This window comes from Hippocampus comes, unplaced genomic scaffold, assembly GCF_001891065.2.
Source record: "Hippocampus comes isolate QL1 unplaced genomic scaffold, H_comes_QL1_v1.1 scaffold59, whole genome shotgun sequence".
NCBI lineage: Eukaryota > Metazoa > Chordata > Actinopteri > Syngnathiformes > Syngnathidae > Hippocampus > Hippocampus comes.
The window spans coordinates 2,229,906-2,246,653 of NW_017805406.1; the positions used below are offsets into that span (position 1 = coordinate 2,229,906).

At 41.5% G+C, this 16,748-nt stretch overlaps 1 protein-coding gene and 1 long non-coding RNA gene across 2 annotated transcripts in view; one reads left to right on the forward strand and one right to left on the reverse strand.

Moving 5' to 3' along the window:
• The window catches only part of LOC109517882 (uncharacterized), a 70,640-nt gene extending 54,819 nt beyond the window's left edge, over positions 1–15,821 (forward strand). Inside the window, exon 4 of the long non-coding RNA XR_002168626.1 lies at positions 15,129–15,821. This is a non-coding gene — a long non-coding RNA (uncharacterized LOC109517882). The remainder of the gene's footprint in view (positions 1–15,128) is intronic.
• On the reverse strand, positions 8,998–10,018 carry LOC109517881 (insulin-like). Its single transcript, XM_019873348.1, has 3 exons — positions 9,824–10,018; positions 9,465–9,657; positions 8,998–9,338 (listed from the first exon to the last, which is right to left on the reverse strand). The coding sequence occupies exons 2-3, from the start codon at positions 9,643–9,645 to the stop codon at positions 9,169–9,171; spliced, it is 351 nt and encodes a 116-aa protein (XP_019728907.1). The 5' UTR covers positions 9,646–9,657; positions 9,824–10,018; the 3' UTR covers positions 8,998–9,168.
• Positions 15,822–16,748: the final 927 nt, after the last annotated feature.

The following is a 16,748-nucleotide window of genomic DNA, read 5'->3' on the forward strand; positions in this document are numbered from 1 at the left end:
AAGCCTTACTATACATGGTCGTTTTTTTCGGCAAAAACGCCTTACTATACATGGTCGTTTTTTTCAGCAAAAAAACGCCTTACTATACGTGGCCGTTTTTTTCGTCAAAAAACGCCTTCGTATACATGGTCGTTTTTTCCGGCAAAAAACGCCTTACGATACATGGTCGTTTTTCTCGGCAAAAAACGCCTTACGATACATGGTCGTTTTTCTCGGCAAAAAACGCCTTACGATACATGGTCGTTTTTCTCGGCAAAAAACGCCTTACGATACATGGTCGTTTTTCTCGGCAAAAAACGCCTTACGATACATGGTCGTTTTTCTCGGCAAAAAACGCCTTACGATACATGGTCGTTTTTCTCGGCAAAAAACGCCTTACGATACATGGTCGTTTTTCTCGGCAAAAAACGCCTTACGATACATGGTCGTTTTTCTCGGCAAAAAACGCCTTACGATACATGGTCGTTTTTCTCGGCAAAAAACGCCTTACGATACATGGTCGTTTTTCTCGGCAAAAAACGCCTTACGATACATGGTCGTTTTTCTCGGCAAAAAACGCCTTACGATACATGGTCGTTTTTCTCGGCAAAAAACGCCTTACGATACATGGTCGTTTTTCTCGGCAAAAAACGCCTTACGATACATGGTCGTTTTTCTCGGCAAAAAACGCCTTACGATACATGGTCGTTTTTCTCGGCAAAAAACGCCTTACGATACATGGTCGTTTTTCTCGGCAAAAAACGCCTTACGATACATGGTCGTTTTTCTCGGCAAAAAACGCCTTACGATACATGGTCGTTTTTCTCGGCAAAAAACGCCTTACGATACATGGTCGTTTTTCTCGGCAAAAAACGCCTTACGATACATGGTCGTTTTTCTCGGCAAAAAACGCCTTACGATACATGGTCGTTTTTCTCGGCAAAAAACGCCTTACGATACATGGTCGTTTTTCTCGGCAAAAAACGCCTTACGATACATGGTCGTTTTTCTCGGCAAAAAACGCCTTACGATACATGGTCGTTTTTCTCGGCAAAAAACGCCTTACTATACATGGTCGTTTTTTTCATCAAAAAAAACCCTTACTGTACATGGTCGTTTTTTTCGTCAAAAAACGCCTTATTATACATGGTTGTTTTTTTCGTCAAAAAACGGCTTACTATACATGGTTGTTTTTTTCGTCAAAAAAAGCCCTACGAGACATGGTCGTTTTTTTTCGGCTAAAAACGCCTTACTATACATGGTCGGTTTTTCTTTTTTGAGGCAAAAAAATTGAGGCTGAAAAAGCCTTTCTTTTAATGGGTGGTCGGGGGGTGTTCATTGAAAAACACCTTTCATGGTCATGAGCAAAAGCCTGACTCTTTGTGCAACCTCTACACAAGAAGGGCGAGACCTGGATTCGAACCGGCATCTTCCCACTGTTATGCTGACGCCTTAACCAGTGGACCACGGTGGCACTGCTATTGCAAGCTCATGAGTAACAACCCCAAAACCACTTTGCATACCTGGTCATTTAAAAAAAAAAAATAATATGCAAAGTCTGCAGATGTTGGCCGAGACCGGGATTTGAACCCTGCATCATCCCACTGTTATGCTGATCCCTTAACCAGTAGACCACAGTGGTGCTGCTTTACCACCCTCATCAGGAACAACCCTAAAAGGTCTTCATATACATGGTCGCTCAAACTACATTCCTGGAATGGGCGAAAAACGGCTTCCAAAACATGGTCGTTTTTTTTGGGCGAAAAACGTCTTCCTATACATGGTCGGTTTTTTCCGTCTAAAAATGCCTTACTATACATGGTCTTTTTTTGGGGCTAAAAATATCTTCCTATACATGGTTGTTTTCTTTTGGCTAAAAATTTCGGCGAAAAACGCCGAACTAGAGATGGTTGTTTTTTTCGGCTAAAAACGCCTTACTATACTATGTCGTTTTTTTTTTTTTTTTTTGGGCAAAAAAATTGAGGCTGAAAAAGCCTTTCTATACATGGGTGGTCGGGGGGTGTTCATCGAAAAACACCTTACATGGTCATGAGCAAAAGCCTTAGTCTTTGTGCAACCTCTGCAGACGAAGGGCGAGACCTGGATTCGAACCGACATCTTCCCACTGTTATGCTGACGCCTTAACCAGTGGACCACGGTGGCGCTGCTATTGCAAGTTCATGAGTAACAACCCAAAAACCCCTTTACAGACCTGGTCGGTCAAAAAAAAAAAAAATGACGTGCGAAGTCTGCAGATGATGGCCGAGACCTGAATTTGAACCCCGCATCATCCCACTGTTATGCTGATCTCTTCACCAGGAGACCACAGTGGCGCCACGTTACCACCCTCATAAATAACAACCCAAAAAGGCCTTTACATACCTGGTCGTTTCAAAAAGCTGGATATGCAAAGTCTGCAGGTGATGGCCAAGACCTGGTTTTGAACACTGTACCTCTGCGCTGGTAAGCAGACACAGTAACCAGTCAACCACAGTGGCTTGCTTTATTGAGCTTGGAAGTAACCACCCAAAAAGATCTTCATATACATGATTTTTTTAAACGGCAAAAAAAGCCTTACAATACATGGTCGTTTTTTTGGGCTAAAAACGCCTTACTGTACATGGTCGTTTTTTTCGGCTAAAAACGCCTTACTATACATGGTCGGGTTTTTTTTGGCTAAAAACGCCTTACTCTTCATGGTCGTTTTTTTCGTCAAAAAACGCCTTCCTATATATGGTTGTTTTTTTTGGCAAAAAAAGCCTTACTATACATGGTCGATTTTTTCTTCAAAAAACGCCTTACTATACATGGTCGTTTTTTTTTTGGCAAAAAAAGCCTTACTATACATGGTCGCTTTTTCGGCTAAAAACGCCTTACTATACATGGTTGTTTTTTTCGACTAAAAACGCCTTACTATACATGGTAGTTTTTTTCGACAAAAAAAGCCTTTCTATATATGGTAGTTTTTTTCCGGCTAAAAACACCTTACTATACATGGTCGTTTTTTTCGGCTCGAATTTTAACCTAAAAATGCCTTACTATACGGGGTGGGGCGGGGGGGTTCGTCTCAAAAAGTCTTTCATGGTCATGAGAAAAAGACTTACTTTATGTGCAACCTCTGCAGACTAAGGACTAGACCTGGAAACGCCTTTACATACCTGGTCATTCAAAAAAAGCTTGATCTGCAAAGTCTGCAGATCATGGCCAAGACATGGATTTGAACACTGTACCTCTGTGCTGTAAGATGACACAGAAACCAGTCAATCATAGTGGCGTAGCTTTGTTTAGCTTGTAAGTAACAACCCAAAAACGCCTTCCTAAACATGCTTTTTTTTTTTTGGGGGGCGAAAAATTTCGGCTAAAAATGCCTTGCTATACATGGTCTTTTTTTGGGGCTGAAAACGCCTTCCTATACATGGTCTTTTTTTTGGGCTGAAAACGGCTTACTGTACATGGTCGGTTTTTCAGCTAAATTTAAGGCTAAAAATGCCTTCCTATACATGACTGGTTTTTTCAGCCCAAAACGTCTTAGATGGTCGTTTTTGTGGGCTGAAAATTTCGGTTAAAAACGCCTTCCTATACATGATCGTTTTTTTTTCGGCCAGAAACGCCTTACTATACATGGTCGTTTTTTTCGGCTAAAAACGCCTTCCTATACATGGTCGGGTTTTTTTTGGCTAAAAACGCCTTACTATACGTGGGCTTTTTTTAGCGTCCTTCATAGACTATTGGGCCATGGATAACTTCTTCTTCACGTCAGAGTGGTACATGGTCGTTTTTTGGGGCTAAAAATGCCTTACTTTACATGGTCGTTTTTTTGGGCCAAAATGCCTTACTATACGTGGTCTTTTTTTAGCGTCCTTCATAGACCGTTGGGCCATGGATAACTTCTTCTTCACGTCAGAGTGGAAATAGTCTATCCAAATTAACTCAAGCTAATTCACCGGTTCATTCGTCTGAACAGAAAAATGACAAATTGATTCCCTTTCAAGCTGCCCAAACACCTACACAACAAACATAATGGCACACTTAATCAATAATACCGCTTGAGACATATAGCTTCTCCAGTGTATCCAATGAGCAGCCATTGATAAACATGTCCAAAATATTCTTCTCGGAACAGAGACCGGTTGTTTGCATCATTGACAACCTGTCACAAGTCCAAGATCCTCTGCGACATTTAAAATGACGACTGTAAGCCTCGAGTGGGGTTGGGAACAGAGAGCAGACGGTCTATTATTACCCCTGGACATTCAGAAAAGAAAAACAGGTTGATAAAATGTGATCAAAATAATTAGGAGGTGGAAGCCCAGACTCGCTGGAGTCTGTGCAGGAAATCCATGCATGCAAAGTAGGTTCATGAGTAACTGCAAGATCTCCACTTGTGGATGACGTAAAGTTAGGGACCACCTTCAAATCCCTTTGATGCGTAATTTACTTCCCTGAAACTGACTAACAACTGTGAAGCTGATGTATGTCATGACATAACACTGACCAACATTGCAGGGACTGTTTAAACATATTTAGACAGGGTGAAGCAGCATATGGTTGCTTATACAAGGGTATACAATTGTAAATACTTTTGCCGGGTTCGTCCAAAGACCTTGTATGAAGCTATGCATCTGCTCCATCCAGTTTGTCCTCCCTTCGCTTCCTGGTGCTCATGAGAGTAATGTAGAAATCGTCTTCAAAAACATTTGTTTACTGTATTTCTTCATCTTTTCAGTCATTGGTAAACAAAGCACATTAGGGGCAGACTATTAATCTTGCTGATAACTTTTAGCACTTTAACTGCGGGATAACAGTGAGTTTTAATTAGTTTTGAGTCCTGAAGGGACATTTTTCATAGGTTTCTCGCTCTATGACCTTACAGGAAACACGGCCCCAAATGGATGCTAATTACAGTTTAATTTTCAGCACTTTTACACCCCACTGAGCTATGAACAAGATAACCTTCTGTCATTGGAGTTCTGTGTGAGAAATGCTCTCTCTCTGTTTTATTTCACCACCTAAAATAAAACAAAAATGTTAGCCTCATAGCAGTAATTGTAAGGAGGGGGGAAAAGAAACATGATTAGAACCCAGGTCACGGTCCTACAGATCTCTACATCGGCCCAACAATTTGACGCACCTATGGATTTTTTTTTTTTTTGTCATTGGAAGTACAGTTTTAATTTAAGCAGAATCAACCATCAAGATTGAGCGTTTTGCTTTTTCTTTGGCTTTTTATTTTGTGACACCAACACTTTTGGGTAACAGTGTTAACAAAGAGGGGAACGCGTGAGCTTTTAGCAAACAAACACTGACCACAGACTTTTTTTTCTTGGTTATTTTTTCACAGACTATTTTCTGGCTGTGTATTCACGAGGTGATACTCTGATTCCACCACTCTAAATTTAGATCACGTGGCTCCGCATGTTTATTTAATCTCCACAGATAAAGATATGAAAGGGCACATGTGGGCCCGTGGCATTTATAAAACAGACACATACGTGATGCGCATGTCTCTCCGGGAAGAGGATGACTTTGACCGTGTCGGCGCTGTGCACCAGTGGTTGTGATTTGTGAGCCCGAAGTGTATTGCGGGGCCTCGTCATGGAATGTGACACATCCGGGCGCAGTTTGGCCACAGGCTTGGCGTACGTGGAATAAACAGACGCGTTGTGAAGGCTTGCCTTTGGCTAGGAAGTCTTTCCTGAAGCCAGTATATCTGCTTTGACTCTAAAGTATGACATATGAGAATAGCGCCAATGTTTTATTCATGTTTACGTCATCAAATCAGCCTTGTAAAAGTGTTTGTCCAACAACAATGATGTGTGTTTTGCCTCAGCGTGATCCTTCTGCAATTCTGTTTCGGCTTTGCTGTTTTGTTTTGGTTTTTTTTGTGTTTGTGTGTGTGTCTCTATTATTTTTTATGGCAACAGCAAAAGCTTCCAAGCACATCGCATTCGCATGAATTCTGCCAGGTTGATGATGTGTGTCTTTATTAGTGTGCATGAGCATACGTGGGTTGTTTTGGCTGCTCTGAACGCCTCCCACTCTCTCTTTAGGATGCAAGCCTCGTGGAGGAGCTCTTATTCCATGTCCTGTTTCATTTTCCTTTATAAAGGGATTATGACAGACCCGATTTTGGTTTGCGCAAAGACTTATAGAAACGAAATGGACAGCCTTTATTCTCCATTTTATACTTTAGCGATTTTTAACACCTGTATCATTTGATTTGATGCTGTTGGGGGAAAAAAATACAGATAAAATGTAATTTTAATGCTGCATGTATTAATTCAAATAAAACGCTGTGGTAAAATGGACTATTAATATTTTATCTGTTCAGATTTTCATCCCCAAAGGAAATCAGTAAAAATGGGATCGAACAGTGTTACATCATTAAACCTTAACCTGTACAGGCAATGTTTTGAGGAACGTTTTACCATAATTAAACATCATCCTATCCTCACTTCCTGTTCAGAGACATGGGTGAGCGGGAGCCGATGCCAGCGGACTTTGTGTGTCTTATTTTTTTGGCTCGTTTACAGCATTAGGTAGGCAAGAGGGGTAGCACTCTGAAGTCGTTGAGATCCTATTTGGCAGACATTTTGCGTTAACTTTTGTTCTTCTGAGTCTCTCTTTGCCCCTCCGTTGTATGGTGTTCCACGGGGCTCTATTTTGGGGCCACTGCTATTTGCATCTTATTTGCTGCCCCTGGGTTCCGTTTTAAGTAAACATGATATTTCCTTCCACTGCTATCCGGATGACAGTCAAATCTTTGTCCTGCAGAGCAATAAAGGCACTTTATTATTAAGGCCATTGGATGGGCAAATCTTTGCTGTTGTTAATTCCATCTTTTTTCATATTATGCTGATGGCAAAGCGAAAGACTTTCTTTTCTCAACAGTACTTAGATGTTACATGTTGGCTAGATTACTGTAACATGCTTTATTTAGGTGTCAGCCAGTCCTCACTCAAGCATCTCCAGTTGGGACAAAATGCTGCGGCTTGCGTCCTAACTTGTGCTCATAGGAGGGAGCACATAAATCCAATTCTGACCTCCCTACACTGGCTCCTTGTCCACTTTAGAATTCATTTTAAGATACTTGAATTTGTTTTCATCTTTAAATGGTCTCGCCTCACCTTACCTCTCTGAGCTCCTCCGCCTCCCACTCTGTCCATTTTTAAAACTCGTCTTCAAACACATTTTTATTCTGTGGCTTTTGACTCAGCATGAGACTCTGCATTGTTTTAATGTTTTATGGTGCCTGATGTATTTGAATCATTGCTTTATTCTTTTTACTGTTGTGTGACTGATTCTTCCTACAGGCACAGCCCTCTCTGTATGCAACAACGGTTGTTTTCAAGTGCTCGATAAATAAAGTTGAGTTGGGTTGAGTCTAACACAAAGTGAGAGTGAAGGTCAGGAGGCATGGGGATAATCTATCTCCATTTGTCAGACGGTGGCGTGGCATGACGGGTGATAATTCATTTTGATGGCAACCACTCAACTCTTGTGCCACGTTTGTATGTGTATAATTTAAAAACAGTGAAGAGAAAATTAAGCCATAAAACAAAACGCCATTCATAATACAGGATTTGCCTTTACAATTTGATCGCACCCGTACATTTTAATCACGTCTTTTACATTAGCTGAAGCCATGCCCTGTGAAATAATCTCTATTGCCGCAGATGTTTAAGATATATTATAAAGATGACCGTCGCTTTTCTGCACCACCATGAGCAGCCATCTATGCGATAGTGTCTTCATCTGAGGCTGCATTGCAGATAGAAAATTCATATTCTGGGGCTGAAGCTTGATCTCCCTCTGTCTCGCTGCAATGTGACCTGAAGAGAATGACATATTGGGAGTCAGGCAGTGTAAGCCCAAGACCTAATGATACATACACTTCTGCTTGTCATTTTTGGTCAAAATAAATTTATCACACACAAGGTTTTAAGTCCATTTCTCATTTAAAAAAAGTATAGGGCTCGATCAATGGAACAAGAATGATGAGGCAAAAATGAACATGAACTAGTGATTGACAATGAGGCAGATGTTAAACCTTTGCTGGTTCTTAGCATGCCAATGGCAACATTTCCCATACTCGGAAGGGACTTTTTGGGCATGAAAGTGAGAAGAGCGTCAAAAAGAAGAAGAGAAATGGTAACAGAGATGGGGCAGCAGGTGGCCACGGGGAGCTGTGTGAAGCCCAAGCTCGCTCCAGATAAGACTCGCACAGGAAATTGCAATATGGAAACTCAAGTGGAATACTAAAAGACTCTATCTCTGGGTGTCTGTGGCACTTTGTGCGCATTCAGTGAAACACAGTATGCCACTGAAACCCGGAGAATTCATGGTGCATTGTCAATGCAACAATTGGTGGAAAGCTCAAGGTTGCAAATGAGAATGTGCACAGAATACAGGTGTGAGGCTTCAAGAAACTGGGAAATAGCAACAATATTGCTCCAATTCGTCTTTTTGGCAACCTCTCACTCTCTCTCTATATGGTTGTGGTTGATTCAATGAGATAGTTCATACAAAAATGACATTTTAATGTTCCTTGAGAACAGATTGTGCTAAATCATTATATGTTCTGTTACTAAGAAACACATAGAAATAGTCAAAACTGTTGTTGAACGATAGACAACGACTGCATCTCATTCAAGTCGAGGTACACCAATCCACCGATTTACTTTCTGCCTCTTAATCCTGTTCTGGGTCACAGGTGAGCTGAAGACTCACACAGCTGACTTGAGATGAGAGGCACAGACCAGAACGGGGCAGGTTGCCGGTCAATCACGGAACACTTAAAGACCAAGAACCATTCAAGCTCACATTCCCACTGATGGGTTATTTCGACTTCGACTGAAGAAAAGACACTCGTGGCGAGAATGTGCACACTTGCCACAATAAAAATATCTTTTGATCCTGAGACGTTATCCACCTACCTCGGAGTCATACAGGTCTTACAACGTGCCCAAAGAAAACCAAATGCCATTCAAGGGTAGAACCACAAAAAAGGAATCGCGATCAATTCACAAAACTAGGAAAATATATTTAATTCATTATTTGCTTTGCAGATGATCCATTCCTGCAAGTCTTCTGGTGAGAAATTACAGAAAGGTGCAGAGTTTAATTAAAACATTGCTAAGCGAGAGTAGAAAAGACGAGGCTAATCGTGGAGTTGCTGATGTTGCCCGTTTAGTTGCAATATTTATCCAGGACCAGCAGGCTACATGGCTGGTGACAGCACTGCTCGACGATGCCATCACGCTTCATCATCATGTCCATCTTTTTCTGAAAGGCGTAACCCACGATCTCGTTGATATCGCCTGTTGATGTCGCCTCGTCGGTCTTTGGTGGGATGATACCTGGAGAATGGGACAAATGGATATCAGGGAACCGTTTTAAAAGTTAGGACCTAGAAAATGCTTCAAAATGCTAGATAGTATCAATTTTTTGGTATAATAAGTTAGAATTTTGCAGCAATGTCTTACGTAGCACGGAGTCGATGTCCCTCTTGGAACTGGTAAAAAAGCCTCTGTCCCCACAGACCATACTAAGGGCTTCAACCAAATTAGGGCCACACAGATGTTTTGAAGAATAAGCTCTGGAGCACGGCCATGACATGACCAGTAAGACCAGAACTGAGGCGGAATGAAGCCACAGTGGTGCCATGATGGAAAAGATCTATGCACAAAAAAAGTAGGACAATTAGAGTTAGTCGCCACTATGCTCCTCCGTGATGGTTTCCGCCTAACCCGACGTAAAATGAAACAGTCATCAACAAATTAGCTGTACTATTTATTCACAAATCTCAGCAGCAAAATCTTGATGTGGAAAAAGAAAATCTCACCTAAAGAGTTTGCGAGGAAGCTGGACAAAGGCTCGTGCGGCGGGATAGCAGTAGTTGGGACTGCTGATATGGAGACGGCATCAAGCTGGCGGTCCTCCGTCCATTAATACCCCCCAGCGTCGCCTGTGAATGCACGTCGTCTGTGCGTGGATGACGTCTGCATCAAATTTTCCTGTCAGCAAGTGTTAAAGTGACTACTTAGGTCCTGACTGGTTGGACTGGAAGCCCTTTTTGCAGCATCAATTAGTACAACAAACAGTGCTTAATGATCCGGAATGATGTGATCACCTCTTGGTCAAACACCGATCACCTTCCCACCCCTCTCCGCCCAAAGTGTCCCAAAGTCCGTAGAGTGTAGCTGTGACGCCATTCTGAGAAAGACGAAGCATCAGCAGTTGGTCGCCCTTGTCACTCTCCATCGCTTGCACCCTGTGCCCTTTCTTTGTCGGACACGACACACAGTTTGTGACCAGAGCGGAAATGTGAAAATATCCCTACAGAGAAAGCATGCGGCATGCGAACTAATTTTGGGCCTTGGAAGCCCAACATCCAACACTTATGACATCACCTTATTTCAGATGCCATTGGAAGTTGATACCCATGAGTCCTATCATGGGTATATGAATGCAAATAATAACTACCGGTACTCTTTTTTTTCCCCCCTCTAATCAGTTGTGTAGACCCTACCCCTAAATAATAGTAGAATTAAAGTTATTTTTGGAACCCATTCTATTCAGTCTATCAATCCTTTGAAGGTCTTCGTATTTCGATACACATTATCCATGTTCCATGCGGTTCTGTTCAATTGCACTATTGTGATGAACAGTACCCTGAACAGTCCCACCAGCTATAAGGACTCAAAAATGATGACATACAGATTTGTTGTTTCTATGGCTTCACTTTTTGCAAATGGAAGACTGCATACAAATAGCCTAGATACTGTATAATTTAAAACCAGAAGGCAGCTTACTTCACAATAGACTGTCTACTACTAAAATGAATAATGCCCAGAGCTGCCAAATAGGTAGTATTGAATTTAAACGTATTGTTGCAAAAAAAAAAAAAAAAAAAAAAGACGAAAAAAACCCCTAATAATTTGATTCAGTCGCACATTGTCAGACCGTGCATGAGCATGTGGAGCATACGAGTAGAATAATTGTGACTTTTCTATCAAAATGCAAAGTGCAAGCAACCATCCGCCAGTAAATTTAAGCTGCTTTGTGTTTATTGTGATTCTGCAATTACAATTTGATTTTGAATGTTTATGCTATTAGCACTTTTGAATGTAAATGGTATACTAATAAACCTCAACGTTCCCACAATTACGATACACAATACTATCCCAGACATCCAGCTGGACTGTCATTATGGCCATTAGATTACATTCTGGTGGTTTTTCTCTGTTGACGCAAGTCGATAACGACCTAACAGTTGAAATACTTTCAATTAATTTTGGCAAGTTTGTGTTCATCATTGCATTTAGCAGCGCGGTGTAAAAACTCCTCGTTTACAGATAATCATAAAAGCAATTGAATCGGAAATGGGATTTCGCTTGGATAGCCCCTCTCCACTCCACGTACTTTAACGCCGTCTCCTCGATTATGTACTGACCTGGAAATTATGTTGAGTCTTTTACTGTTTATTGATTCGATAAAATCTCAGAGCAATGTGCTCAAGTTGACCCTAGCTGGAGAAATATATAATGCATTCGACTCAGAGTCATTGATCTGTTATTTGGATGAAGTGCCTTAAAAGAAACACCTCAGCTTGCCATATAATTCACATTTTCAAAGAGCATTGGTGTAAAATAAAGAAGCCGGTGCGCTACCAAGCCTTGATAACCCGAGTCGGACTTTTTGGGCAAAGTGTAACCAATTAGTGTCCCTTCCCGAGTGAGTAGTCGAGTAATGGCTTCATGTGATGATTATGCAACTGAAACAAAAGAAATTCATATGTAAAACACACAAATTCATTTTTTTTTTTTTACCCCAAACATACTATAGATGATTTCCTTTCAATGCCGTTACATTGAACCGTTAACCACCAAGCTTCGCCAGACCATCTGGTTCTCTTGGCAATGAAATGGTTTTTGCACAGCTGCCACCTCACGGGTCGCTTCACCAGAAATAACTCGCACACAATTGGTTGCCATAAACAACTACGGCCTTTGGGCGATGACGGGAGACAGCGAATGGTGAAAATACTTGATAAGGTGTGACAGATTCATTCCTTGACTCATTTTATGATGGTGTGGAGTCGTGATTGTGCCCCTGGATGCCAAGCGCCCATCATGGTGACTGCCCGGGATAACACACGGCTTGCCTTGGCTCCACAATGAGAGCTGTTGTGTGCCTCTGTGTCAAGACCACCCGTAAGGTGCCTCAAGCAAAAAGCTACGACGAGTCTGCTCGTCTCCTCGAGAAAATGACAGTACCAAATAATTTTCCTCAGGGACTTGGTACCAAGGGAGTCCATTCTTTTTCTTAATCCTCTGGATAATGAGCGAGTCTTTCGGCCATAATGCAAGACTAAGAGCACGAGGACTCTCAAGACTAGTTATCAGACTCCAGATTGGCAGGTCTCACTTCTGTTGTCATTTCACCTCAAGATATTGAGCAGTATGACAGGTAGAAAGCATCCCTGATGGACCCCTTCAATTTAATCCATCCATTTTGTAGCGCTTATCCTATTTAGGGTCATGGGAAAGATGGACCATATCCCATCTGACTGTGAGCGAGAGAGAAGATACAGTCGCGTTTGGGCAGTCGATCACGGTGCTTAGCCCTGAATCCATTTGTGTGTGGGGGTGGGTGGGGGCAGAGGGACAATGCAGGTCGGCTATGAAGTCCTTTCAACTCTGCAGGCTCCCACAACGGGCTGCACAGAGAACAGAACGAATGTTAAACAAAAGTATAGACTTCCAAAAAAATGTTTTCTCTTCAATGTTATTGTTCAATGCGAAAAGTTGAACAGAACAAAAAAAAAAAATGAAATGTATAGCAAGCACTGCAATCGTGACAATCTGAATAGTTTCATCACCTGACCACTGTCTACACTGAAAAGAAAGAAAAAAAAAACGTCTGTTGAACGTACTCAATAGCATTCTTCGTCTCGGTCACACAAAACGATGGCAGATAGTTCATGCATCTCGATTCCGCGATTGTAATCACCGCCCTATGTTCAATATAAAATTAATGGGTGGCAGAACTAAAATCATAAGGCTCTGGTGAGGCACCAGTGACCCCTGGTATGTCTTTGCAGGTCAGGGTCAATATTGTTACCAATGATATTCATCCAAGCGTTTTGCACCAAGGCGATCAATACCCAAGGAATAGGGTTGGCTTGGGTAAACACACAAAAAAGCAATTGGATTTGTGTTCCCTCATTTGTTCTTAACTTCTGCAGCCGTCAGCTCCATTTAGAAGCCTGGACAGCTGATCGCCGCACCACCTGCGCAATTTTGGGAGGGCTGCTTACCAACGTCAGGTTCCATTTGCCACCTGGGTTATGAGCACAGCTGACCTCACGAGTCAGATGCGGCGAGCACGCCGTGCGAGCTTGTTGACTGGTAGAGCAGATCGCCACAAGTGCATGAGCACACACATGGCTCGATGAGCACACGCCGCTCGCAAACGAAAGCCGCTTTGCAAATATTTGCCGTCACAAAACAAGGACGTGTCACCGATTGCTGAATTGCTCAAAAGCGATCGTTTTTTTTTTTGTTTTTGTTCGTCCGTCACACGAACGCTACTGAAAGTTCACCTTCAAAAAAAGTGCGACAGCTTCCCAACCGTTGTTTTGTTTGTACATCATTAGCTAATTTTCAAATACTGCTACTCTCAAAAAAAATGTGAGTTAAACCCTAAGGGATGCCACGCAGGTTTTATGGAGCACATCCTCCATTAGCCTTGAATCTGGCGGTTGCTAATGAGGAAACATCAGATCAGAGAGTGTTTGTGAGTTAAAGACTCCCTCTATGACTCTGTGGACATTATTAGACTTACTGAGGGAAGTGTGTGTGTGTGAGTGTGTGTGTGTGTGTGTGTGTGTGTGTGTGTGTGTGTGTGTGTGTGTGTGTGTGTGTGTCCTTGCATTAATCACTGCTTCAAGTCAGGAACAAGCTCGGACAACGCTGACATTTAGAATTCACGTTGAAACAGTTTGACGACTTGTACAATATTGAGGTCGTTGGGCTTGTATGTAAATATGCAAATATTTTTTTTCTTTTTTTTGTTGTTGTTGTTGTTGTATAAGTACAATAACTCACGCATTGCAAAAGTTTCACATGTTGAAGCAGTTTGACGACTTGTACAATATTGAGGTCGGGCTTGTATGTAAATATACAAACAAATAGTTTCTTTCTTTTTTTTTGTTGTTGTTGTTGTATAAGTAAAATAACTCACACATTGCAAAAGTTTCACCTCCATGCCAAATAAATAGATGGGAGCCCAACTCCGCTTTTAGCCAAGATTGTTTTCCCCGCTATTGCGAAATATCGTGCCAATGCGTTCAGCTGCGGTTTTAAACGTCTTTGGAAAAAACCCGTGTTTCAGAATTCCTCGGCAGTGTGAGCCTGCAATTCAATAGAGTGCCACTACACTGCCGGTGTCCAAGGTTAACCGTTTTACAACCGGAGAAGACAGCAGGGGTTCTAAACTTATTGAGGAAGACCCTCTCCATACTTCTGGTACTGTTGGAAAATACGAGAGAGCACACCTGATTTTGCGATATGAATATTTCAGTGGTGCTGCCTGTCTGGTTTGGGATGCTGTCGGTATGTGCGTACCCCACTTGAGAAATTTACATACGAATTTTGAAGACTGACAGGTTGGGACCGACATTGGCTATCGTTCTTATCTGCTTGTCGGCCGTCTCGTGTGCTAGTCCAAACAGACGAGAGGTTCGTCTCTCTTTATGCCGAGCCGAGTGACCTTTTGCGATTGTCTTGTTGCGGGCTTCTGCACAAGGGGACACGATGCTTGACCGCCGGGGGCTCGGTGATGCGAGACCTTTGATATTAGATCCAATCTTGACCTTGTATACATCCGTGCGCTGTAGATATGCAATTACATTTACTCTGCGCGCACAAAAGAAAGATAGCGTGAAAACGATGACGCCACTCCTGCACCGTCAGAAATGCTGCATAGACACAATAATTTAGGAGATAATACATTGCGCACATGACTGTCGACATGGTAGGGGGTTTGGGGGGAGAAAAAAGGGAAGAAAACCACTGAAATGGGCAATTTAATAACACGCTCTATAACTCTGAACAGCAATTTGCCTTATCTATGTCGTCATGCAGGTAGCTGCGAGTGTGTCGACCGCATGTGTTCCAGAGGTGGTCCGTGATAAGGAAGAGAAGATATAAAAATACAGAGACGTGACTGAGGTACTAAAAGAAATGAGGCGGTCGCCTCCATGAGAAACAAGTCACTGAAAGAGAGTTGTTTCATTTGCCAACCAGAAGAGGATGAAACAGCGCCAAAGGCTCACCTGCCAGAGGATATGCAGATCAATTCACAAAAGAAAACACTTTTCATGTGTTTCACTGGCTTCAGCGTTGGCTTTGTATAAGATCATGTAGCATTGAGTTCCTTTGCTCGGATGATCCGTCCGTCCATTTTCTATGCCGGTTGTCCTCATTAGAGTCCTGGGTGAACTCGTACCTTTCCCAGCCGATGTTTAGTTTGTAACGTTGCATGGGGGTTACGTTTATTTGGCTGCTCCTTGCACGTAAGCGTTCCCCTTGCCATATTTTTCAGTTAGAATTGATATTCAGTTATATTTATCTGCATGTGCAAACTTATTTTCTTCACCGTGTTTGTCAGTCTTCAAAGTTAAGGTTGAGTATATGCTTTTTGGGTTCCATATGAACAGTGGTTAACTTATTTTTACACTTGTATCATTTACGAAAAGTTGAGTGCACATGTTCCGAGCAGATGCGTGTACAAATTTTGTTTTATTTTTCTGTTTCCTGTTTTAGCATTGTATTTACTTTGTTTGCTTTTATGACAAATTAAAAAAAAAAATTGTTGCAGTGCAGTTTACAGTTTACTCATAAAAAACTTTTTTTACTCCTGCATGACACTTATTTCAGTTATTTGTTTTTTAATGGCAAATGGCCCTTTTCTGGAACTTATTTGTTCTGTTTTCGTTAAATACTTATATGAAAAAATATATTTATTACCATTATTTCATTGTAGGAGAAATTGTGACTTATAAAAAGTAACAATACCAAACACATACTCATAAAAAACTTTTTTTACTCCTGCATGACACTTATTTCAGTTATTTGTTTTTTAATGGCAAATGGCCCTTTTCTGGAACTTATTTGTTCTGTTTTCGTTAAATACTTATATGAAAAAATATATTTATTACCATTATTTCATTGTAGGAGAAATTGTGACTTATAAAAAGTAACAATACCAAACACATCAACAAAGATGAATAATCAGCACCTCGGAGCCGTGGGCTTCAAAGTTTGCATGCTACACTTCTATTTATTGGCCTGTGAGAAATGAGATTAACTGCGATCATTCGAATTAATGTGACGCCTGCCTCAGGCTCTGCCTCAAAGGGTAATTGTCAAATTCTGGCTGCGTGGATAAGTTATCATGAACAAAATCCAATTGAGTTCAAATAAATAAAACGTGGTGTTCACCAGCATCGCAAGAATGACAGAGCAAAAAAAAAAAAAAAACCCTCCAAACTGCACTCAGCGTTTGTGCCTAATTATAGATCCATATTACATCCTTGAACTACAAAGTCATTGTCACAAGTCGACACATTAATATCACTCTACTACTTCATTTATGTTTAAAATTCACACTCTACACCCACGGTGGTGTCAAAATGAAGAATATTAATTTTTTTTTTTTTTTTTTTGTCAATACGCCAATAACTGAAGTCCCCAATCAGGTGT